The 27,158-nt window shown below is 32.2% G+C and overlaps 1 protein-coding gene across 1 annotated transcript; it reads right to left on the minus strand.

Moving 5' to 3' along the window:
* On the minus strand, window positions 1-27,158 carry LOC143070615 (snaclec botrocetin subunit beta-like). Its single transcript, XM_076244845.1, has 5 exons — window positions 26,874-27,158; window positions 25,669-25,754; window positions 18,452-18,539; window positions 13,042-13,251; window positions 1-77 (listed from the first exon to the last, which is right to left on the minus strand). Exons 1-5 carry the CDS (start codon window positions 27,079-27,081, stop codon window positions 70-72), a joined length of 600 nt encoding a protein of 199 aa, XP_076100960.1. The 5' UTR covers window positions 27,082-27,158; the 3' UTR covers window positions 1-69.

Below are 27,158 nucleotides of genomic sequence, written 5' to 3' on the forward strand. Positions count from 1 at the left end.
GATCAGAAAAAAATGTTTATTATTTTGTAGTGTCATTTGAATACTTCTGTTCTGTTTCATCTCACGGCATTAGGCACCTAAAAAAGAGAAATGAGATACATGTAAAGAAGGTGAAAATGAAGTATACAATAAACAATCCAGGCAGACAAGAATTCACGGATAAAATAAACAAATTTAGATTAAAACGGAAAAAGAAATTGAACAAATGCTGCCAGACAACCATATGCAATAGCATTTGTACCTTTATCAACATATGACAAAAAATTCAACTCAAACTGGTGATAAAAAGGAGTTCAATATTCACCACATGAGTTTTTGGTTAGAGATGTAATGTCAGCTCTTAAAACGCAAGGTTAAGTTAAAGCTTACTAAGGAAAAGAAATTCTATTTAATAAAAGAGGTTTAAAGTGCCACTTTTTCTATAAAATTTACCAAGTTAAAAGGTTAAAAAATAAATCAAAATTTAAAATAAAATGCGACGGGCATCACTTTAATTTTTTGCAAGACACCAATTTTAACACAACCCGTTTGGGTTAATAATAACTCATAAATAAAGTATGGACGGGAATCTGTCATGGCAGTAATTGACAAGATCAAAAGACTTTATCAATATATAAAGAACACCAATAGCATTGAAGTGGAAAGGGAAGCATGTTGAGAGTACGAAATTAATCCAGGGAAGGAGTGACATCGACAATACAATAAACACTAATATGGCAAAAAATGTGTAGATGGGTTGATGTGGCTGCTGCGAAGCCTATCAAATATGCACTGTGTTCCTTCTAACTTCTTGAAAATCTGGTTTAAGCACAAAATCAAAATCTTTCTTGACCATTACCCATGGTTCATCGGACAGGCCCTTATCATGCTCAGTATGTGTTGCTATTAGTGAGAAAAAGAAGCAAATTATGAATGTTAATAAATGTGCTAGAGAAACACTATCAACCTTAGATTTCGTTTGCCCAACCGAAAAGATGAAAATGAGTACGGTTTAAACTTTGTATAAACAAAAGTGCACAGGCTGAAATGTCTCGCCTTCGAATTCTTTACTGATCATTCATTTTATGTTGAAAGTCCTAAAAATAAAGCTTTGCTGTAAGTATCACATAAACTTAACATGATTCCAGAAATTGAGGCCAATGTCAGATGAACGAAACAGGTAATACACGTACAACTTACAATCATGACATGCACATAGTTGACCTTTAATGATTTGCCTATAGTTTCTTGGACACAAAGTTAACCAGGACATTTAAACTTGACCTATAAACCATGAAAATGAGGTCAAGGTCACATGATATCTGACAGATAGACCTAAACATCTTACAATCATTTCATTCACGAAATGTAAATGACATATAGCTTATAGTATAATGAAAAAAGACAAAAAAAGCAAAAAGATAGCTTTAATCACTGAACCATAAAAATGAGTACAAGGTCAGATGAAACCTGCTAGTTGGACACGTTTACTTAACAATCATTCCATACACGACATATAGATGACCTATTACTTAAAATTCAACTAAAACACAAAACTGAACACTGAACAAGAACCGTGACAACGAGGTCGACGTCATATAAAACCTGCCACACTGACATGTACATGGTAAAATATTTCTATACCCCAAATCTAATTGACCTATAACATATAGTATTATAAAAAAAGTACCAAAACACAAAAACTTAACTATAACCTCTGAACATCAAAATGAGGTCAAAGTCAGATGACAAATACCAATTGAACAGGAACACCTTACAATAATTTAAAACACCATATATAGTAGACCTATTTCGTATAGTATCTGATATGTGGACTTGACCAAGAAAACTTAACCTTGTTGACTGATCCATGAAATGAGGTTGAGGTCAGATGCAAACTGTCTGACAAACCTGAGGGCCTTGCACTGTACGCACATACTTAAATATAGTTATTCTATTACATGTACTCATAATAAGAGAGAAATAAACATAACAAAAAAATAATCTTTTATTCAAGTAGTTACTTAACAATGAAAAAGAGGGCAAGGTCGATGGACAGACGGAAACTTCATAAAATAAGTCACCCATATACAAAAAATGAAGAATCCAGGTCTTCCACCTTCTAAAATGTAAAGCTTTCAAGTAGTAAGTTAACGCCGCCGCCGGATAATCAACCCTATGTCGAGTTTTCTGCAACAGAAGAAGCACGCTAGAAAAAAAAATAGACAAATTTGATCATGATCGGTAATGTCCCTCACAAAAGAGAAATCAAAGTTAGTCACCAATGAAACATTTGTTCGTATTGGCTACTTTACGCAGCATTGTTAAAAAATTCTACATTTATAAGAAATTTAGCAGAAGGTTCTATAAAATTATCGATGATTGCCACTAGTTATCAAAGGTAACAGGCTTATAATTTGATACGCCAGACGCGCGTTTGGTCTCCATACGACTCACTAGCTGCGACGCTTAGATCAAAATAGTTACAAAGCCAACACAAGAACAAAGTTGAAGGGCATTGATGACTCAAAATTCCAAAACGTTGGGCCAAATAGGGCTGAGGTAATCTTAGCCTAGGAAAAGAAAATCCTTAGTAATTCGAATTGTTTCGAGAAATTAGCAAAAAGTAAATCTGTAAATTTATGAAATGACTAAATAATTGATTTTCATGTCAACACGGAAGTGCTGTCTAGATTAATTGGTTTGCTAGTCGGGGAAATTTCTATCCATATGTCAAATGGTTTTGAATGTGACCCTAAAGCCGCAGTCACACCTTACCGGAAAGCACGAACGGACGCCTAACGGATGAAAATAAAAGTTGTCTGTTGACAAAATTGTTATCCGTTGGGAGTCCGTTGATGTACTGACCGAATAAAACGGACGTGTATGGAATGCATTTAACGGACACACACCGGATATGCAACGTACGAGAAACGGAAACGTACCGAACAGAACGGATGTCGAACGTACATCCAACAGACGAGTACCCTATAAAACGGACACCTCACGGAAGCGTACCGGATAAAACGGATGAACAAGATATACGTAAAAATTAAAGGCGACAAAAATAATACATGTAAATCGCATACATATTCACAATGTTTCTGTGTAACTGGTTCTGGTTTGTTCTTCAAAATGACACCAAAGGGCAGTGTTTGGCCTGAATAAGAGCTGATTGACTGAGAAGACGTAACCTTACTCTAAGATCGATTATGAATAATAAGAATGCATGAACCTTAAGAAATCTGACATACCAATAATTGGCATTTCTGACGCGAATTTTTCAATTGGCATGTATCCGTTACAGGTCCGTTCATCATCCGTTTTATCCGTTAGACGTCCGGTAGAAGTCCGTTTCTCATTCGTTCAACATCCGTTTTAATCCGTTAAACGTTCGGTAGAAGTCCGTTAGTGAATTTATCTTCCAGACCTCCAACGGATGTATAACGGACACGTAACGGATACAAAACGGAAACGAAACGGACGAGTACCGTACAAAACGGCCTTCCGGACGTTGAACGGACATTTCATCCGTTTGACGTCCGTTCAAATTTTTGAACATGCTCAAAAATTTCCACCGGACACAACGGACGTCGACGGATAAAACGTACGCTCAACGGACATACAACGGACATGAAGATGTCTAACGGATAAGAACGGACGTCTAACGGGCATGAACGGATTAAAAAAAAGTTATCCGTTAGGCATCCGTTTGACCTTTCATTAAGGTGTGAGCGAGGCTTATAACGGACATGTAACGGATACAAAACTGAAACGAAACGGACGAGTACCGTACAAAACGGACTCGGTCACACCTTAACGGATAGCTCGAACGGATACCTAACGGATAATTTTTTTTCAATCCGTTCTTATCCGTTAGACGTCCGTCCATATCCGCTGCACGTCTGTTAAGCGTACGTTTTATCCGTCGACGTCCGTTCTGTCCGGTGGAAATTTGTGAGCATGTTCAAAACTTTGAACGGACGTCCAACAGATGAAATGTCCGTTGAACTTCCGGTAGACGTCCGTTTTGTACCGTACTCGTCCGTTTCGTTTCCGTTTTGTATCCGTTACGTGTCCATTATACATCCGTTGGAGGTCTGGCAGATAAATGCACCAACGGACTTCTAACGGACGTCTAACGGATAAAACGAATGTGAAACGGACTTCTACCGGACGTATAACGGATAAAACGGATGATGAACGCATCTGAAACGGATAAATGCCAATTGAAAATTTCGCGTCAGAAATGGCAATCAGATTTCTTCGGTTCTTGAATTCTCATTATTCATTATCGATCTTAGAGTAAGGTACGTCTTCACAATCAATCAGCTCTTATTCAGGCCAAACACTGTTCTTTGGCGGTATTTTGAAGAACAAACCAAAACCAGTTACACAGATGGATTTTGAATATGTATGCGATTAACATGTATAATTATTGTCGCCTTTAATTTTTCCGTATATCTTGTTCGTCCGTTTTATCCGGTACGCTTCCGTTAAGTGTCCGTTTTATGCGGTACTCGACCGTTGGATGTAGGTAGCACTCCACAGTTGTGCGTAGTTTCGCATTTTGGCCCCTGTTGATTTTTGAAATATGAGAGCTAGTGTGCAATAAAACTCATTTTTGGATAGCTTAGTACTAAAATAGCCTTCGTATTATGTTTATATGAACATCAAGGTTATGCAATGTATGTAATATAGGCTGTTTTCTGTATAACAATCCGTATTTGCATATCCATACCATACATTGGTCCGGCAATTATTGTTATGTTTTTTTCCAACTTTTTGTCGCACAAACTTTTTGATTAGATTTTACGAAAAAATGAGGCGAAAGACACCCATTTTTTATTTGATCATTAAGAAGATTAATGTCCACAGTTTCTAAAAAGGTATAACTCAAAGGCATTGAAATTCTAGTTTAATCCAAATGTTGGGGGGATATGTGACATGTTCACCCCCCTTTTTGCAATATTTTATGGTAAATAAAGGCAGAATGTTGCCATGGATACACATAAAAGGAATTATTATCACCCTTTTAACTTTTGAAAATCAAATCTATGGAAGATACTGATTACATACATATGCACATGTACAACACAAACAGTTAGGTTAATGTATTAGAAATCCAGGAATAGGAGATGATAAAACATTTTGTGGTTCATTTGTAATTTTATTTTCTAACTGTGGATCGAGTGCTACCTTATTGCACATCAGAAAGCATAGAAATGCACTTTTTAAGATAAATTTAACCACAAATCTTTAGTCTTTTATGTTCTTGTTTTAGTTCTGAAGGTTACAAATCTGCTAGCAACCAAATATACACATTTTGACACTTAGACATGTTGGGGTCTTAAATTTGTACTCCATTAGCTTCGCTCTTGTAACCAAATATTGCGCTTTTTATTATGTCCTCAGAATGTATCGCTTTATATATTTCAATGCGAATAAGTCAAATAAACATTTTTAGCAAGATTTCATATTATATTTTGGTATTAATTAAATTTAATGATGCCAGTACTGTTAGAAATTTATACCCTGCTTGAGAGCTTCTAAACCAAGTTTAGGTATGCTATTTACAGCAAAATTGACATATCAACGCTTTCAAATACCTAAGGTAATTTAATGATTTTAAACAGAAAAAAAGGAAAAGTTTTAGAAATTTACCCCAAAAATGAGGCAGACTTAAATTTTTTCACTTCGATCCTGCATTTATTTTTAAATCACTTTTTGTTGTGTTTCAACATCAACTGGTAACCTTCTTAACATCTTTATTACTAAACCAATTTTATAAACTAAGGTACCATTTCAATTGTAACAGCTGCACTACCAATAATTTACCCACGCTTTTTTGGTACATTTCTACCCTCGTGCATATCAGTCCTATTAGGAAAGACTGAAAACTTATAATGTTATACTTTCAATGAAATCAGTACTGATTTTTTCAGTACTGTTTCAGTACTGTTTCAGTACTGATTTTTTCAGTACTGTTTTTTTTCAGTACTGTTTCAGTACTGTTTCAGTACTATTTTAGTACTGTTATTTTCAGTACTGTTTCAGTACTGTTATTTTCAGTACTGTTTCAGTACTTATTTTTTCAGAACTGTTTCTGTACTGATTTTAGAACACAAAAGATATAACTATAAATTTAGGCAGGAGTGGAAAAATTTCACCTTAAGATATCACTTCACAGTTAGGTGCGTAGTTTCGCATTTTGTCCCCTGTTGATTTTTCAAATATGAGAGCTAGTGTTCAATAAAATTCATTTTTGGATAGCTGAGAACTAAAATAGCCTTCGTAAAGGGTTTATATGAGCATTAAGTTAAGGTAATGTATGTAATATAGGCCGTTTTCTGTATGACAGTCCGTTTTTGCATGTCCATACCATACATTGGTCCGGCAATTATTGTTATGTTTTTTTCCAACTTTTTGTCGCACAAACTTTTTGATTAGATTTTACGAAAAAATGAGGCGAAAGACACCCATTTTTTATTTGATCATTAAGAAGATTAATGTCCACAGTTTCTAAAAAGGTATAACTCAAAGGCATTGAAATTCTAGTTTAATCCAAATGTTGGGGGGATATGTGACATGTTCACCCCCCTTTTTGCAATATTTTATGGTAAATAAAGGCAGAATGTTGCCATGGATACACATAAAAGGAATTATTATCACCCTTTTAACTTTTGAAAATCAAATCTATGGAAGATACTGATTACATACATATGCACATGTACAACACAAACAGTTAGGTTAATGTATTAGAAATCCAGGAATAGGAGATGATAAAACATTTTGTGGTTCATTTGTAATTTTATTTTCTAACTGTGGATCGAGTGCTACCTTATTGCACATCAGAAAGCATAGAAATGCACTTTTTAAGATAAATTTAACCACAAATCTTTAGTCTTTTATGTTCTTGTTTTAGTTCTGAAGGTTACAAATCTGCTAGCAACCAAATATACACATTTTGACACTTAGACATGTTGGGGTCTTAAATTTGTACTCCATTAGCTTCGCTCTTGTAACCAAATATTGCGCTTTTTATTATGTCCTCAGAATGTATCGCTTTATATATTTCAATGCGAATAAGTCAAATAAACATTTTTAGCAAGATTTCATATTATAATTTGGTATTAATTAAATTTAATGATGCCAGTACTGTTAGAAATTTATACCCTGCTTGAGAGCTTCTAAACCAAGTTTAGGTATGCTATTTACAGCAAAATTGACATATCAACGCTTTCAAATACCTAAGGTAATTTAATGATTTTAAACAGAAAAAAAGGAAAAGTTTTAGAAATTTACCCCAAAAATGAGGCAGACTTAAATTTTTTCACTTCGATCCTGCATTTATTTTTAAATCACTTTTTGTTGTGTTTCAACATCAACTGGTAACCTTCTTAACATCTTTATTACTAAACCAATTTTATAAACTAAGGTACCATTTCAATTGTAACAGCTGCACTACCAATAATTTACCCACGCTTTTTTGGTACATTTCTACCCTCGTGCATATCAGTCCTATTAGGAAAGACTGAAAACTTATAATGTTATACTTTCAATGAAATCAGTACTGATTTTTTCAGTACTGTTTCAGTACTGTTTCAGTACTGTTTCAGTACTGATTTTTTCAGTACTGTTTTTTTTCAGTACTGTTTCAGTACTGTTTCAGTACTATTTTAGTACTGTTATTTTCAGTACTGTTTCAGTACTGTTTCAGTACTTATTTTTTCAGAACTGTTTCTGTACTGATTTTAGAACACAAAAGATATAACTATAAATTTAGGCAGGAGTGGAAAAATTTCACCTTAAGATATCACTTCACAGTTAGGTGCGTAGTTTTGCATTTTGGCCCCTGTTGATTTTTCAAATATGAGAGCTAGTGTTCAATAAAATTCATTTTTGGATAGCTGAGAACTAAAATAGCCTTCGTAAAGGGTTTATATGAGCATTAAGTTAAGGTAATGTATGTAATATAGGCCGTTTTCTGTATGACAGTCCGTTTTTGCATGTCCATACCATACATTGGTCCGGCAATTATTGTAAGGTAGCACTCCACAGTTAGGTGTGTAGTTTCGCATTTTGGCCCCTGTTGATTTTTCAAATATGAGAGCTAGTGTGCAATAAAATTCATTTTTGGATAGCTGAGTATTAAAATAGCCTTTGTATTGGGTTTATATGAACATCAAGATTATGTAATGTATGTAATATAAGCTGTTTTCTGTATGACAGTCCGTATTTGCATGTCCCTACCATACATTTGTCCGGCAATTATTTTAATGTTTTTTTCCAACTTTTTATCGCACGAACTTTGTGATTGGATTTTACGAAAAAAATGAGGCGAAAGACACCCATTTTTTATTTGATCATTAGGAAGATTTATGAAAACAGTTTCTAAAAAGGTATCACTCAAAGGCATTGAAATTCTAGTTTGATCCAAATTCTTGGGGGATATGTGACATGTCCACCCCCCTTTTTGCAATATTTTATGGTAAATAAATGCAGAATGTTGCCATGGATACACATAAAAGGAATTAATTTTCACTCTTTTAACTTTTGAAAATCAAATCTATGGAATATACTGATTACATACATATGCACATGTACAACACAAACAGTTAGGTTAATGTGTTAGAAATCCAGGAATAGGAGATGATAAAACATTTTGTGGCTCATTTTTAATTTTATTTTCTAACTGTGGAGTGCTACCTAATGTTTTTTTTCAACTTTTTGTCGCACGAACTTTTTGATTAGATTTTACGAAAAAATGAGGTGAAAGACATCCATTTTTTATTTGATCATTTGGAAGATTAATGTCAACAGTTTCTACAAAGGTATCACTCAAAGGCATTGACATTCTAGTTTAATCCAAATGTTGGGAGGATATGTGACATGCTCAACTCCCTTTTTACAATATTTTATGGTAATTAAATGCAGAATTTTGCCATAGATACACACAAAAGGAATTATTTTTCACCGTTTTAACTTTTGAAAATCAAATCAATGGAAGATACTGTCCGGTAAGTTTCCGTTTCTCGTACGTTGCATATCCGTTGCATGTCCGTTATGCATTCGTTAAACGTCCGTTTTATTTGGTCAGTACATCAACGGACTCACAACGACAACTTTTATTTTCATCCGTTAGGCGTTCGTTCGTCTTAGGTAAGGTGTGACCAAGGCTTTATCGCAACAAAACATTTTAACATTGATATCAAGAAAATTTTATCGAAAAGTGTTATCATGTCATCAGCCGATAGCTTGGAACAAAGGAGTAGGTCCGGTAAGGACCGATTTTGGCCTCAAATTTCAGGTTCATCTAACGAAAGATTTTGGACACCTTTTAATCACTTATAATAAGTGTCTATTTCAATTGATTCAATTAGTTTATGTGAAAGATTTTAACTGATTTAGTCATTACAAACGCTCTGATTCAAGCTTAAATATGAAAAATCTATTAAATATGCCGTCACTTTTCACTTGGTTTTTGTCAAAAATAAAAGTGGCCGCATCCGTGTTCATCCTCAACCTTTATATATGTTATGTATTATCATCAAAGACAACTTATACCTCAATATTATGAATGAACACGAATGCGGCCAATTCCATTTAAGACGGAAACCGTCTAAAATTTAACTAAAATGCTGAAATTGTGAAGATTTCAGTAATTTAGCATGACTTTATGATCCTAGTATCCGATATATGAGCACTTTACTGTCAAAAACAGCCCATAGTTATGTAGCAGAAGCATTCTTCTTTCCAATAAATAGCTATAAGATTACATTTTCACGATTTTGTAAAACTGCTCTATTTTGTGGCCACAAAGAGGTTTTACTGCACCTACTCCTTTAATTTGAGAGAAAATTTGTATTTAGGAAAACCAAGTTGACATTTAATATCAATTGGCGTTTATTGCGATAATCTTGATTATGGATCATGTGACTTGAATGAAGATACCACTTTTATTAATGTAGCAAACATGTCTGTGTTAATCAGAAAAACAATGTGTTTAACCTATTTGTTTTTTTGAAATTTACATGTAATTCAAAAGGATTCTAAAATTTTCATCTGGATAAGTTATGTATATTGACTCCTTATTTGTTTATACATCAAGACAGCTGTCCAAATCAAAAACAAACAACGATTACTACACAAGGACTGTCATTCTGATACATATTATTGGATTACCCTCAAAACATCATGAACCCCTTATTGCTTTTTGAAAAGATCAGTTTAATTATTCAAATCATTTGTAATCATATGATATTTTTTCATTATATTGGTATCATTGAACACAAAACCTACATGATTTAATCCTCTCAACTTTGGCAGTGGAGCTGGGATATGACAATACAAAGTCAATGAACTTATTCTTTATTTCATTCATGAAGTCTTACATACAGCCTCACAAACTCTAAATCAATGTACCAATATAAAGCACTCCCGATAGAACCATGTTTACTTATTACAATCGTAATATAATTTAAGTTATTATCTACCTTAGTTTACTATTCATTTCTCGGTATCTTTAGTAAAACTCAAAAGAAACTTCCGGAAAATTAAAAATGAAATATACTTTTAACTACACGCTAAGAAATCGGTTTCTAGTTTTGTTTTGTGAAATCCGATGTAATTATATAATTTTTTTAATCAAGATTTGTTGGTTAGTATAAAGTTATTGTGTTTTGTTCTGTTTCTAAGATAATATAAACAATTCGTCAACAAAATTTGGACTATGGTATGATTGTAAGGTGCACATGTCTGTCTGAAAAAGGATCCATCTGACCTTGTCAAATATTTTTTGTCATTCAAAATGTCGGACTAACTTATGCACCTTTATACTGTTTTAAGCATATTATGGAAAAAATATCCTTTTAAGGACATTTATTATCTAAATCTATTCTAATTAAACATATTGTTATCTTATAGTGAACTGAAGCTATCGCCCAATTAAGAAACAGCCAATTGATAATCAAAATAAAAAAGGAGTCACAAATCCAATTGAATACAATTATTTGTCCAATTATATTATTTATGTAACGAATGTTACAAATTGGATTAACGACAAATAAATAAACAGCATCGTATACTGACCAACCAGCCCAATGTCAAGATAAACCATCACAGAATCAAGACATATCGAAACTGATACAATGTACAATTTTGAATAAATAACGATAATTTAGTAGCGGATCCAGGGGGTTCCAAACCCCATTTTTCATTAACAATGCCTTTGAATAGGGACATATGGTTTACCTCTTTTAGCATGGGTGGATCCTTTTTAAAATGGCTTGATCTGCAGTGCGTTTTTTTACAAAGAAAATGTCTTGGGGACTTGACTATAGGAAATGGACTCTTTTCTACATATTTTAGAAATGAGTACTTGAGTGTTACACTTTCTGAAACAGTTTGAAGTGCCATTTTGTCGAGCCTTTGACTTTAGTCGAAAAAACGAGACTAAGCGATCCTACATTCCGTCGTCGTCGACTGCGTCCACAAAATATTCACTCTGTGGTTAAAGTTTTTGAAATTTTAATAACCTTCTTAAACTATACTAAATGTCTACCAAACTTGGACAGAAGCTTGTTTATGATCATAAGAAAGTATCCAGAAGTAAATTTTGTAAAAATAAAATTCCATTTTTTCCGTATTTTACTTATAAATGGACTTAGTTTTTCTGCGAGTTAACATTACATTCACTCTGTGGTTAAAGTTTTTAAAATTTTAATAACTTTAAACTATCCTTGATTTGTACCAAACTTAGACAGAAGCTTGTTTATTAAATATAAGATAGTATCAAGAAGAACATTTTGTAGAAATAAATTTCCACTTTTCCGTATTTTACTTATAAATGGACTTAGATATTTTTTGCCATAAACAAAAAATTCACTCTGTGGTTTAAGTTTTTAAAATTTTTATAATGTTCTTAAACTATCCTGGATTTCTACCAAACTTAGACAAAAGCTTGTTTCTGATCATAAGATATTATTCAGAAGTAAATTTTGTAAAAACAAATTCACTTTTTCCATATTTCACTTATAAATGGACTTAGTTTTTCTTCCAGTTAACATTACATACAGTCTGCAGTTAAAGTTTATAAAACATTTATTAGCTAGATTCATAAACTATCCTGGATTTTTTTTACCAAACTTGGAAGCTTCTTTCAATCAAAAGACAGTATCGAGAGGGACATTTTTATTGATGTTTTTCCTCATTTTTGTTGAGTCTGCGATTAACAGCAAAAGTAGGCGAGACACTGGGTTCCGTGGAACCCTTACGAATTTTATTATTGTTTATAGATATAGGAAGATGTGGTATGAGTGTCAATGAGACAACTGAAAGTAAACCATAATAGGTGAATGTACGGCCTTCAAGACGGAGCCTTTCCTCACACCGAACAACAAGCTATAAAGAGCCATAAAACTACTAGTGTAAAACCATTCAAACGGGAAAACCAACGGTCTAATCTATATTAAAAAAAACGAGAAACGAGAAACACGTATAAATTACATAAACAAACAACAGCTACTGTACATCAGATTCCTGACTTAGGACAGGTGCAAACATTTGCAGCGGTATTAAACGTTTTAATTGTACCAAACATTCTCCCTTTTTCTAAAAACAATAGTATAACATCACAACATAAAAAAACACACGATAAAATATCAATTGGAAGGTTCAACACACCAAAAAACGTAAATTAACACATTATGAACGAATAAATGTGATCTGCGATACCTGAATGCAAATACATAGTTAATAAAATTATTAGGGACAAACATTCAAGGCCAGAAGCAAACAAACAAGTACCTTATTATACCCATACGAAACAAAGTTCAAACATTTCAGTTTTTTCTTTGAATTTTTGATTCAAATAAACGTTAAAAATCATCATTTTTTCTCTCTTTAATTTCATATTTATCATGATCATCAGTACTTGCCAAGCCCCAATTACCAGCACATAACATTATCGTGCAGGATGACCTTACCCATCGTTAAAAAGCGAAATAAAAAAAACACATAACTTTTGTCAAGCTTAATTCTACACAACTTTTCATAACTTACAATAATCGACTTCACAGATATAGTAGAATGCTCTTTCACACGTATAGTCAACCCATCGTGCTGCTCCACCATTGAACATCACACAGTTTTTATCTGTTCCCTTTGCACCCCATCCATCTTCCCAAGGGAAAAAGGTGGCTTTGGTTTGATCATAGCTCCATCGATACTCTCCTTCATTCAAATCAGAAAGGCCTATCCAGTAATGATCACCTGTAAGAAAATGATATTGTATACTTCAACAAAAGGAACTAAATAAATCATTAATGACCTTAAGGATGAACTTAGGTGAGGTTTTGGAATAAGTGTCAAATTTTCGGACTCCTTTGTGTTTTTCCATATGATACAAGGTAAAATATTTTACCCCATAACATCTATTTATATTTTAACATAAGACTAAAATAGCACATAACAGGTCATTTGGCAAAATTTAAGCAGATTCTTAATTTTCTCTTTTCATTTGAGACCCAAATAATTCCAATGCAAATATAAGGTAAAAGTCCGAGTCAGCCTTTTTCCGTCATATTCTATAAATCAAATATCCCAAAAAGTAGCGCCACGACCTATCAATATTTTAAAGTTTATTCTAATCGTAAACAAATACTCTTCCAGTTTAAAGTATCAATTTTGAATTCTTGATTTGTTTAATTTTACCTTACATCACCAAAGTACATCCTTAAGTTCATCTTTACGTATAACAAGAAGATAATAAACGTTTGTAGGGTTATGATAGCTAATGAAGTAATATTATTTAAAAGGTAGGTTACACATATTTAAACAAAATCGAAATTTAATTTAGGATGATTTTTTCCTATGAAACTGTTCTAATTTTTAAAATATATCGCTAGAAGGCTTTTAATCGAACTAGTTCAAGCTTGTTAAGGTAGAAAGTAAAACATAAGATTAACTTTGAAATAAATCCATCATAGATACCAGGATTATTTTTTGTATTTAAGCCAGACGCGCGTTTCGCTCGTCACTGACGCTCGAATACAAAAGTGAAAAAAATAATAAAAAATAATAATAATAAAAAAAAGGCAAAAAAGGCAAAAAAAGTACGAAATTGAAGAGCATTGAGAACTAAAACTCCTAAAAGTTTTGCCAAATACAGCTTAGGTAATCTATTCCTGAGGTAGAAAAGCCTTAGTTTTTTCAAAGATTCTACATTTTGTGAAGAGTTAATTTATTAATATGCCCATATCAATGATAATGCATGTCAACACAGAAGTGCTGACTACTGGGCTGGTGATACCCTCGGGAATTAAAACTCCACCAGCAGTGGCATATACCCAATCGTTGTAAAAAAAACTCATTGTAGATACAGGATTAAATTTAGTCTCTAAAAGACTCATCGGTGACGCTCGAATCCCAAAAAGTTAAAAAGGCCTAATAAAGGACGAAGTTGAAGAGCATTGAGAACCAAAATTCCTAAAAGTTTTGCCAAATACAGCTAAGGTATTCTATTCCTGAGGTTGAAAAGCCTTAGTATTATTGTCAGGCGGATTTTCCTGACATATGTTAATCGTTAATTGCTGTTTTTTGGTTTGTTTTTCATGTTTCTTTGATGTCGTTAAGGGACTTTTATGGTATAAAGATGTTCGTCCGTTCATCTCTTCGGGTGTCAACATTCATTAAATAACCCAAATTTGCTTTAAAAAGTTCTCCTGAAGGTTTAACATATCATCAGGATTGACGGAAGAAATCTTCCATTCTAATTTATTTGTGTCTGTCGTACCAGAAATTCGGTATAAAGATATTAGTATTGGCATTTTTTGTCCTTTTCCATTTTATATACTTGTAAAGAATGTGCAAAAAATACCAAAGGGACAGTCAAACTCATAGATCGAAAATAAACTGACAACGCTATGGCTAAAAAAGAAAAATACAAACCAACAAATAATAGTACACAAGACACAACATAGAAAACTAAAGACTAAGTAACTCGAACCACACTGAAAACTGGGAGTGAACTTATGTGCTCCGAAAGGGTAAGCAGATCTTGCTCCAAATGTGGCCCCCGTCGTGTTGCTTATTTTATTACAAACCCAGTAAAAAGTCTAATTCTGTAGGATTTATTCGTAATATGGAAAGGGGATTGTAGTTATGACATTAAGAACATATCCGATATCATCTATGAAACGTTTATTCCATAATGGTCAAACAGCTCGTGATGGCGGTCGTAAAATTTACGAAGGGATTATTTCAACTTCACCATTTGGAACTCTTGGTTTTATAGCTCCTTGTGAGCAGCAATCCTCTATCAAGGAAATCATGATAGGAAATACAAGCCCGGGAATATCGTATCAATTGGGAGATACATACTCCGTATTTAGGCGCTGCTGGAATGTTGCTACATAGATGGGTTATTATAAAAAAAACATGCAAAACTATGTTATTTGGGGTTTTTAAGTAAAAAGACATGAAAATATATCAAAATATATCAAAATAACACTTGCATATGTTAGATATGAATGTATTATGATACACTATATACAGTTTACAATATGAAATGTAAAAAAAAACATCCTTAATGTTTTCTTAAACCCTTGGATATAGCCAGAATTAACAGTTATTTTTTACTTTAAATCCTATCAGACCTGAAATATGACTATTATTCATATCATTTGTTATGATAATTTATCACTTTTTGATGCATACAAACGTTTTTTTAATGATTTGGAAGGTGTATGGTGGTTTTATAATAAAAAAAAATCACCAAAAGGAAAAGTCTCATTTTTTAAGTCAATGGTGTAACCAAAGGACAATTTGTTAGGGTAAGAGTTATCTTTCTCAAGATTTCAACATTTACAATAGTTTCTCCCTCAGCAATGTAACCTGTAAGCATGTTATGCAAACGAAAGAACACATCTATGTTGAAAATTTAGTGAAAAATCTTAAAAGTAAGTAAACGCTATAACATAAATGAAAATAGTGTCCATGGTGTACCCTTACAAAAATCATTTTATAAAAATGTTCCTGAAGTTTAAATTAGAAGATATTGTTTATAGAAACATGCACCGGGAACAACATATGAAATAGGGGAATGGATCACTTATATTGTAATTAAATCTAAAAATACATCTTTAAATCATTGCTGTTACTGTCAATGGTGAGACCACTTTGATAAAATATCACCATTGACCAGTTCAGTAACACCACTGAATACATTATGACAATCAGCATTTTTTGTGTTTCTTTCATGTTTAACAAGCGAAACTTCATATAATTTATGAAAACCAATACTTATTTAACAACATGAACAACGTTTTAATACTATCATGTATTACATGTTATATACAAAGTTTTCAAAAACTTGTGTATGCTGGTAACACCAATGAAACTTTTTAGTAACAATATTGACATATTTAGTTATTGATGTTATTATATAATTTGAGAATTTTTAGCCTCAGAGTTATATTTTTTCTTTTTCTTTTGCTCAGTGTTCTTTGTTTTATGTTTAGTACTTAATAAAAGATAAATTTGACTTGTGTTGTCAATAGTGATACTTTTGTGTCATTGGAGCTACTGAGAGGTCAGTGATGTTAATATATAAAAATACCATTTTTTAAATTTTTTATTAAGAAATGAAAGTGTTTTCAGGTCGTATACGGCGGATAAGCATTATCTAATCATTCAGTCTTCAACATTTTACATATTTTCTGTTTTTAGGGTATTATCTATAATACTAAAATTACGAGGTCGAATTTGTCAGCCGTCATCGGGTAAAAACGACAAATCAAAGAATTCAACTCTATATAGAACTAATATAGGACAATGGTGTAGATTAAAAATTACACCACTCCAGACCCTTTTGTTTTCCACATAATTAATATTGCCAATAATTAACAAGTTCCGGGTCCAATCCGATACCGATACCAATAGTATATTTACCTGTTAGCTATTACCTTATCTGTACTTTCCGCATTTGACAGGCGCACCACCAAACGGTGTATTTAAGATTTTGCTATATACACGGGTCATAATCAAAGGGCTGACACTACTAAATTCTATCATTGTTAAATTGTTCCCTATTGTAGTTTTATTCAGCAATCAGCAAGACTTTCTAAGATAACTAATATAGGACAACGCTGTTGATTAAAAAATACTCCATTCCTGGATAGCCATGACCTTTTGTTTTCCAAATAATTAATATTACCAATAATTGATAAGTTCCAGGTCCGCGGGTTCAAACAGAAAGATTTGAAAGTAAAAAAAAACTGTGTATCTTATAATCGACATGACTTTATCAGATGACAATACCAATTACTAAAATAAGGCTTAGGCATAGTTATATACTTTAAGTCAGTCACGGACCCGCGATATCACGGGTGTGTACTTGTTTAATATAAAAACGGTAATAATTAGGACAGCTAACTTTTATACAACAATTTATTCTGAAATTTATGTTTAAATAGAATGCATAGCTGTAGGAATAATGTCAATAAGTTGTAATTTTAACCATAACAACAAATTGGAACGGTTCTTTGATATTTAACAATAATGTTTAATACCTCAATGCATGTTTAAGATTGGAACACCATTGATTCTTGCAAAGGATGACCCAAAGTTATTAAAATTGAAGGAACTCTTCATTTTTCCCTTTTCAGAATATAGTTGCTACCATACTATAAAATAGAGGGACACATTAAAATGTTTTGAACAATGACATCATTTTTCCAAATATCACCTCATCGAAATTTGCATGTTTTTTTTTATAATGACCCAAAAATGGAAAGTTCACAATTGGGAAGATGAAATGATCTATTTTGTCGTAAAGTTTTGTTTTCAACCGACCCTCATTGTCAATTTCTAGATGTAAGTCAAGATATGAGGCAAACTTAACTTTATTTTTAGTATCCTTTATCTCTAGTTCGATAGGATAGATTCGTTCAACATATTCACCAAATTTTGAAATATTTAGTGAGAAAACTTCATCTATATAGCGGAACATAAAGTCAAGGGATAGTGCTAACTTCTTATCTTTCTTCCTAAGAAGTTTCTGTATGACGTTAGCCTCATAATAATAAAGAAACAAGTCGGCAAGAAGAAGAGCACAATTGGTTCCAATTGGATTTCCGACAATCTGTTGAAAAACACGTCCTTCAAACGTAACACATATGTTGTCAATCAAGAAATCAAGCATCTCGTTAAAGTCGTTTCAGGTATGGAAATTTCACTTTTAGATATAAGACAATTGTTCCCATATCGCACAATTACTGGAGTATGATTAGATAGATTTACTCAAACATTTACGCTAATACTAGTATGAATTGATGAAAGAAATATAACTCATCTCCTAAATGCAAAAAAGTGTGCCATGCGTTCTTGGTCCAAATGTTTAATTTGTTTTTGTATGAATATTGATATTTTATAGTATTATAAGTATATCGTTTGAATTTCTAACGTTACTTACCCTTATGTGGTCTATTAGAAGAAATTTCATCGCTTTCAGTCTTTTCGTCAAACTTAACCATATATCCACCGGTTTGTCTACATGTGTACTACAAAAGAATACAACAAGTAATGTCATTTCAGCTTTCGATTTCTTTCCGGGTTCTAATCGCCACTTTTTTTTATCATTTTCTGTGGGGGGGTTTTCCGAGAAATTTATCCTGTTGAAATCAAACGGAAAATTTAAAAGTTTTTTCAGCGGAGGAAAAATGGTCAAGTGGTATTTTTTGAAAAAATTGGGAGGCTTTATAAGTTTGATGTGAGTGCATAATTGAGAGCTTAATACATTTCATGATTAAACGTGATTATATTTAAATTTTAGTCTGGAGCATCGAGACATTTTAAATTTTTTTAAGTATAGACAAATATTAAAAAACAAGCGATTAAAAAAATCCACAGAAAGATAAGACTGAGATTCATCTTTTTAAACCATGTATTTGCATCTCTGCCACCGGTATGCATGATTTTGCGAAAGCAAAAAAAAATGGGCATTGGTCTCATCGAAAAGAAAACGTTTGGTACACCTTTTTCTGTTTGAGGTGACAGTTTTTGTCTTGAAGCGTGAAATGAAAAAAAATGGAATCTTTTGGTTACAAAACATTTTGGATCGTAGATGGCGGCCAAAGTGTTTCTAATGCTTTTAGGTCTAAAAATTGCACAAAATCATCAAAATTTGACAAAACGTCCAGAATTGGCTTACTTTGGAGAATAGCATGTACTTTTATGTAATTTTGACGAAGTATAATCTGGACTGAAATAAAGTTTCATTTCACTGTTTTCGTAAATTTAATGGCTTAACAACCATTGTTGTGTTTCTTATGCGACTGACTTTATTGTCAAAAAACTCAAATTTAGATAGATCAGAATTATATAGTTGTAATTGACAATTTTAATTTGGCATTGTACTTTCAAAAACAATTGTTAGTACAACTTAATGAAGTCTTTTCCCAAAACGGTACCTTAGCCTAGTATTCCATAAATTATACCTTTAAATTGATAATGTCTTATAAGAATTTTAGCAATAAAGTCCTTTTTGGTAATTACGAGTCTGAAAGGTTAAACTCAGGATCCTTAAACTAGGATGCATTTTATCTTCTACACTGTTTTACGTTTTGATGACTGACCTATGCGATATGCTTACGATGGCATATTTGGGTATAATCATCGCTTCTGAGTTATTCAATTGTCTTCTTTTCGTCGATGACATTGTCTTTTTAAGAAACACAAAAGATGAGCTACAAATTCTTTTAAACATAGAGCATAAATTTGTCTCAAAATGGAGCTTAAGGTAGCACTCCACAGTTACAAAATGTATAATCATCTTCTATTCCTGGCTTTCTAATACATTAATCCAACTGTTTCTGTCGTTAATGTGCATATGTATGTGATCATTTTTTTCCAAAGATGTCAGTTTCAAAAGTTAAAATAGTGAAATATAACTCCTGTTAAGTGTATCCATGACAACATTACGCATTTATTTAACATAAAATATTGAAAAAAGGGGGATGAAAATGTCACATATTCCTCAAAAATTTGGTTCAAACTATAATTTCAATGCTTTTGAGTGATACCATTTCTGAAACTGTTGACATTAATCTACAAATTGATCAAATAAAAAATTGATGTCTTTCGCCTCATTTTGCGTAAAATTTAATCACAAAGTACGTGTGAAAAAAAGTTGGAAAAAACATCACAATAATTGCCGTACCAATGTACTATGGATATAAAAATACGGACTGTCATACAGAAAACATGCCATATTACATATATTACATAATCTTTATGTTCTTATAAACCCACTATGGTGGCAATTTTAATCTTCAGCTATCCAAAAATGAATTTTATTGCACAAAAGCTCTAATATTTGAAAAATCCTCAGGGGCCAAAAAGCTCATCTAATTGTGGAATAATAGCAAAAGTTTAATTCATCCAAGTCGAAGGTTCTTGTTTCAGGTAAAAAGAAAGACTCAGATAAAATATGTGATCTATGAAGTGATCTCATCGAAGAAGTAAATGAATATAAATATGTGGGTGTATATTTTTCAAGATCCTTTAAATCTACATACCATATAGAGTAGTATCTAAAAGAAAATTTCAAACGAAAAATGGGGATTTTAATTTTTGTCATTCTCTATGGATATCAGCCATTCGACCACCACTGCCGTATGAATGTTAGGTATGGTTCCCGTCATCCTAGAAATGTATCGAATTACTAGAAAATTTTAAAAGAAAGTGGGAAAATCATCCTAAACACAAAATTACTATCCCTAAATGTGCGCTACTAGCTGAATTTGGCTGGGAGTCAATACATAGATTATGGATAGACAAATATTTGCATACTTCGCTAGATTATAAAACCTGCCCGATAATCGGCTGTCTAAAATTATCCGAAATGCAATTTTACCTGTTAAATATAATGAATGGAAATATATAGAAAATATCAAAACTATTCTACAGACTGTGGGTCTTGACCATTATGCAATTGGAAACATAAACGTCAATATCTTTAATAAACTTTATGGTTACTAAACGACCAATGCTCAATTATCTAATATTTTAGGAAAGAGAAGTTAAAACTTGTTCCAATCCAACGTAAGCAGTCGTATTCATCAAACGTTGACGACTTCCGCTAAACAAGGCTAAACATTTGGGTAAGAACGAATTGTCTGCCTATAAATGCAACGCTTCAACAAATGAATCTTATAACAAATAATGAGTGTCAGTTATGTTCATATCTTTCACGTTATGTAAGATTGTCCTTCTTTCTCAGCTATCAGAAAAAGAACAAGTATTTACATACAAGCATGCTTTGCTAGTTTAAAGTTGGGTATCTGTTTTCAGGGTTGCCGCCCTCAGCACAAGACAAAAACAACCAAAAGGAGTGAACAAAGACTCACAAAACCAATGGACATTTACAACAACAGTTATAAATAATAAAATAAGAAACAACACGAACTCCACTAAAAACCGGGAGTGAAATCAGGTGCTTCGGAAGGGTAAGCATTTCCTGGCATATACGGCATATTTCTTTGTTCAGTTCAGAATTGATGGAAGGTTTGTTAATACAGTTTATGATAGGTGATCTGGGTTCTTGTATTCTCCAGACTTAGGTAATAGTTTAGATAAGATCGTGAAAAAAACCTTGTAGACGTTATGAATGAACGTTCTTTTCTACTTGATAAAAATTTCCAATGTATAATATCTTGAACTGTTTGCGAATGGTTTAAGTGTCAAGGTTTACATTTTCAAACTTTTATGAACGAAAGATTTCCTATAATATATGCATATGAATTTGTTACTGTTATGTACTTTGATGACATAACCAAATTGAATGTATTATTGTAGAATATATATACTAATATTATCTATTGCCAATACGAAACTGCCAAAACTGCTTAGATTGTTCCTGAAGTTGTGCATTAAAAGAAATCTTTGAGATGGTTTTTCGAAGATAGGTTTTATTATATAAAGAGATGTCAACAATATGTCAAACTACGAATATTTACACTTTTACACTCAAACTTCGAATCCCAATCGTATGTCAGGTCAGTATTGTCAAGACAACAACGTTCTGCAATCGCTAGAATGAGAAGTGAAACATATCCATTGGAGATTAAAAAAGAACGATAACTAACGTGGAACCCCGGCTAACAGACGTTTTTGTAAAAGTATGCAAATCTTCCTAGGCGGTTGCAGGCGAAAAACATTTTCTTATTCCGTGCCCCCACGGCCAAAACGGAACACTTTTTTGCTGACTTTCATATTCGCACATCTATCAACTTATCAATATTAACTGACGATGAGATAATAATCAATCTACTCACAACTAACAGTAAATTTGTGTCAACTTATATAATTGTTATAACTCAGTTTAGAGAACAATTAATTTCAATTTGAATTTATAGAACTGAGAAATTACGTTTAATATAATTTTTTCATTTTTTTTGTAATCTTTTTTTTTTTGGCATTTGTAATTATTGTTTTAGAGTTTAATAGCAGGGCATCATAAGTCTTTGAAGGCTGGCTGATATGAAAATAATGTACTTAAATATGTTGAATTATTATATTATATCAGGTTGCACTATAAAATAAAATATATATACATATATATATATATATATATATATATATGTATACTGCACTCGTTCTATTTGAGCAGTCAAAATGCGTTGACCGTATATTTCTATGTCATATACAGTCACTGTTATGTACATTTCATTGTGGTATATAATTTCTCCGCCTGCATGATATGTGGCCTTTTTATAAAAGGGTGAAAATGTTTTTTTAGATTGCAGTATAAAGACAATACTAGTGAATTGACTTGACATATCAACGATATGTCAAGTCAATGCACTATTATTGTCTATATATATAATATCCTTCAGGAAAATAAAAAATGGTGTCACCGAATATTTTTTCTTGCTACAAGTAAAAAAATATAATTTTCCTATCAGTCCATAGATATAGGAAGATGTGGTGTGAGTGCCAATGAGACAACTCTCCATACAAATAACAATTTAAAAAGTAAACCATTATAGATTAAAGTACGGCCTTCAACACGGAGCCTTGGCTCACACCGAACAAAAAGCTATAAAGGGCCCCAAAATTACTAGTGTAAAACCATTCAAACGGGAAAACCAACGGTCTAATCTATATAAACAAAACGAGAAACGAGAAACACGTATATATTACATAAACAAGCGACAACTACTGTACATCAGATTCCTGACTTAGGACAGGTGCAAACATTTGCAGCGGGATTGAACGTTTTAATGGATCCAAACCTTCTCCCTTTTTCTGAAACAATAGCATAACATCACAACAAAGAAAAACATACGATAAAATATCAATTGGCAGACTTAACTCAATCAAAAAAGTATATTTATTTTTTTACCTTAATGGCCAAGTTGAAAATATGATTTTAAAAACAAAAATATTTTGTATTTATTTAAAAATTTTGAATAATGCAATAAATCCCCAGGTTTTCTTTCTATAAATAAACAGCCGAACATATAAATTTCCAATCTATCTTAAAAATTTTCCCAATCAGTTTGTCTGATTAATTTTCATTTCATGAATTTACAGGCAAGCTATCACATCAAAAAAAATAAAAATCAATTGATCAGATTCATTTTAACGATATTCAATGATTTTCACAATCACAGCTAATTTTCAATTTATAAATAGCGCACATAATCCCCATAATTGCTGCATACATGTATTGGAAGTTAGTTAATAGATAATATAGAAAATCCCTAGTAGATTTCTCATGAAAGTATCGTTTCTTAGTGTGTTCACATTTAGGGATTCAAGGCATATCTATGATACACTGCAACCGTTGAATAACAACAACAGTACACTATACAGGAAACTTATATCATTCCAAAAAAATACACAAAGAAAAAGGGCCAATATTGTATAATAAAATCATATAATCAACCTATTAAAATCATTTAACTTAATAAAAAAATATAAAACAAAACAACATATGTCCAGGAAAATTCAAAATCATATTCTAACTACTGTTTTCACAAAGATAGAAATTTAGTACACACTAAAAAAAACACCCGCGACATCACGGATCCGTGACTCCGTTAACATTACCTATGCCTTGTTTTAACTTTTAAGCCCGGAGTTTTAGCATTTGTATTGTCATCTAATAAAGTTGTGTCGATTAGTTAGGTGTATAGCTTTCTCTGCTATTTAAATCTTTCTGTTTGAACCCGTTCAATTTTTTTTACTACAATCGGAAAATTTCAAAATCCCTGTATATTCATGATCTCGTTATTTTAGTATTATACATTTCGTGGGCAGTACGTCGACTGATCATACGCGAAAGAGTACAAGACACGAATTGTAACGGTCTCCAAATTTTGATAATTTCTCAAAATCCGCGTTTTCTCAGAATAAAAAAAGATTGTTTCAAAGAAAAATTTTAGAAGCACAAACACTACACATATTCGTCACATCACATATATTCTCGACTTTGTATGGTTTCAGAGGAGTTGCAGCTAATTGATATCGGTCTGCTCCTTTAGTAGTATTTTTATGATATTGTAATTATTATATTTGTTAATGTTGGCCTAGTTGTTTTGTGGGGCCTAATAGTTGTTTACAAAATAATCTTGTAGATATGCAGTTTAGAAATCACTGGTACAATCAAAGATACTGATGGAATGATTGGAACTTTCAATTTGACTAAAATAACGATTCCACAATGACCATGATAAAAACTGCGTTAATTAAACTTCTTACATTGTTCTGGAAACTTCCTTTCTACTGTTGTCTGGAACTTTCCTTTCTACAGTGTTCTAGAGATTTCCGTGACAACTATATATATATACAGACACTAAAGTTAAACTAGTAGACCTAGACATAGACATCGATAGGCTTAACACTTTTATTTTACAAACAACATCATTATAGATTGTGACCTATTGGACGTAATATTATGATTGGATTTCGGAGAAAATTTCTGGATAAAGAAAAGACAAAAGATAGGAAATATATTTTGACAGTTATGTAATACTTTTTGTAAACTTGACGTGTATAATAAATCTTGTTAACTTTTTATTATTGATTTGTGTCTTTTGTTGGCTACAATTTTAAAGTAGTGATTCAACCAGTAACATTATAGATGTGGATATCATATTATCCCAACAGCAACTCAAAGATACCAGCATTCTAATTTGCATTGCATTTTATTGAGTAGGAAAAAGAATTCCAATTTCTGCTAGGCAGATTGCACTATATCACAAAAGTTAAACAGACTACTTATTCTTACTTTGAAACCATTTATTGCAATGTATTTTTAGGTGCTGTTATTTCTTTCCGTCCTATTGATTTTATTCAGAAAGATTAGAAGGTCCTTACTAAGAAAACAAACAATCAAAAAGTATATACTTTAATGCGTATTAAAGGTGATTTTTTTTGTTTGTTGAAGTTTTAATGTTTCTCTCAGCAGACTAGACACAGGCACTTGTCTCAAAAAAATATCCTATATAACTCAATATAACATAATGTTATATTAAGGTATATATGAAAAATAAATTCTGAGACAAGTGATACTAGGCCACTTTAAGAGCATACTTTTCTCCAATTTAGTTTCATGCATTGTAGATTAGTCGACTGAGTCCTCCAAAATTTCCAATTTGAATTGATACAACGACTGTCACTTACCTCTGCTTTGAACCAATTAATTTTATCTTCACTGTAGTAGTAACAGTGTCCTTTATATTCATATTTGTGCCCTTTTAATTCTGAAACTAAATGTAATCTTTAAATGTCGAACTGTTATCAATTTTATCAGCAAATACTATATTTCTTTTTCAAACAATTTGGATCGCAAATGTGTTTTGTTTAACAATAAGGAAAAAAAGAATCGTGGAATACCAAAATAAAATCTTTTCTTTAAATCGTTAGATTACTATATGTTCAGGAATGAAAATATACATTTTACTATCTACATGCTCTATGAAAAGAGTATCAGAACTGAAGCTAGCTTATCAAAGTTACATACAAAATTTTAAATTAAAAATGAAATTGTGTTGAATAAAAATAGGTTTATAAACATTGTTATTCTCAAGAATGACTACGATTCTAATCGCAGGCTTTGCAAACACGACTTTGTTACACAAATACACGAGTTAAACAAACGTACGGAAGCATATTATTGCTTACATCCACTTCATTTTAAGTTTGGTTAGTGAATAGTAGTTTTTTTATATTCTGAATCAGTTATTTATATATCTTTATTTTCACGTAGGACTATATTTTATGCTAGTGCTTATTTTCCCTAGCAACGGATAAAATAGACAAATAAAGGCAACAGTAATATACTACTGTTCAATAGTCATAAATTGATTAAAATAAAACATATCCGGGTCACCAACCACAACCAAAGGAAACACATCAACTATAAGAAGATAACAGAACAAAAAAGTCATCAGAAACACTGATCTGCAGCAAACACTACCGCCTTCATAAATCAAAACATACAATTTGATAAAGACTGTGATATTCCTAACTCGGTTAAGGACAGTTTACGAAACAAATGGTGGGTTGAACCTGGTTTTATGGGTAGTCAAACCTTCCGCTGATATGGCAATTTAAAACAAATCAGACCATGTTGCAATATTTACGTGATAAAGCACTGAAATATCACAGGTGGGTTACAAATCAGTCGACACATAGCCATTGCGTTAATCACACGTGAAAAAGTACAAATTTTACAAAAACTAATCGGGAAACATCAATGGTGATATTACGACTGAAACGATGAGAATACAAAGAGATGGTATATCAAATAAGCATCATACTAAAATTGTGGATTATATGCAACTAAAGATAATACATCTATGATTTAAATGATTTAAAATTCTTACCTGTAGACTTGGTGAAGTTTTGTCCTAACCAAGAAAAATCGCTTTCCAAACTCGTTAACTTTTGATCCATAGTATCAAGTTTTTGTTTCAATTGTCCAATTCGTCCTCGTATATTAACTAATTCGCCCTTCGACTTTGTAAAGAACGGAAAACTGATGACACATGTACTGGCAGATAACAGCAAAGCAAATCGGAATTGAAGCTTCATCCTTATCAATCTTAAAAAGTAAATACCCAAATACAAGAAGGTATCATGTAACTATGATTTAGGACAAGGGATCATTT

This window comes from Mytilus galloprovincialis, chromosome 4 (assembly GCF_965363235.1).
Source record: "Mytilus galloprovincialis chromosome 4, xbMytGall1.hap1.1, whole genome shotgun sequence".
Taxonomy (NCBI): domain Eukaryota; kingdom Metazoa; phylum Mollusca; class Bivalvia; order Mytilida; family Mytilidae; genus Mytilus; species Mytilus galloprovincialis.

Coding starts and splice junctions, on each gene's coding strand:
- LOC143070615 (XM_076244845.1), bottom strand. CDS start 27,081: ATGAAGCTTCAATTCCGATTTGCTTTGCTGTTATCTGCCAGTACATGT. Junction 25,755..26,873: donor AAACTTCACCAAGTCTACAG/GTAAGAATTTTA, acceptor GATTACATTTAG/TTTCAGAATTAAAAGGGCAC. Junction 13,252..18,451: donor TTCTAATAGACCACATAAGG/GTAAGTAACGTT, acceptor ATTTTCTTACAG/GTGATCATTACTGGATAGGC.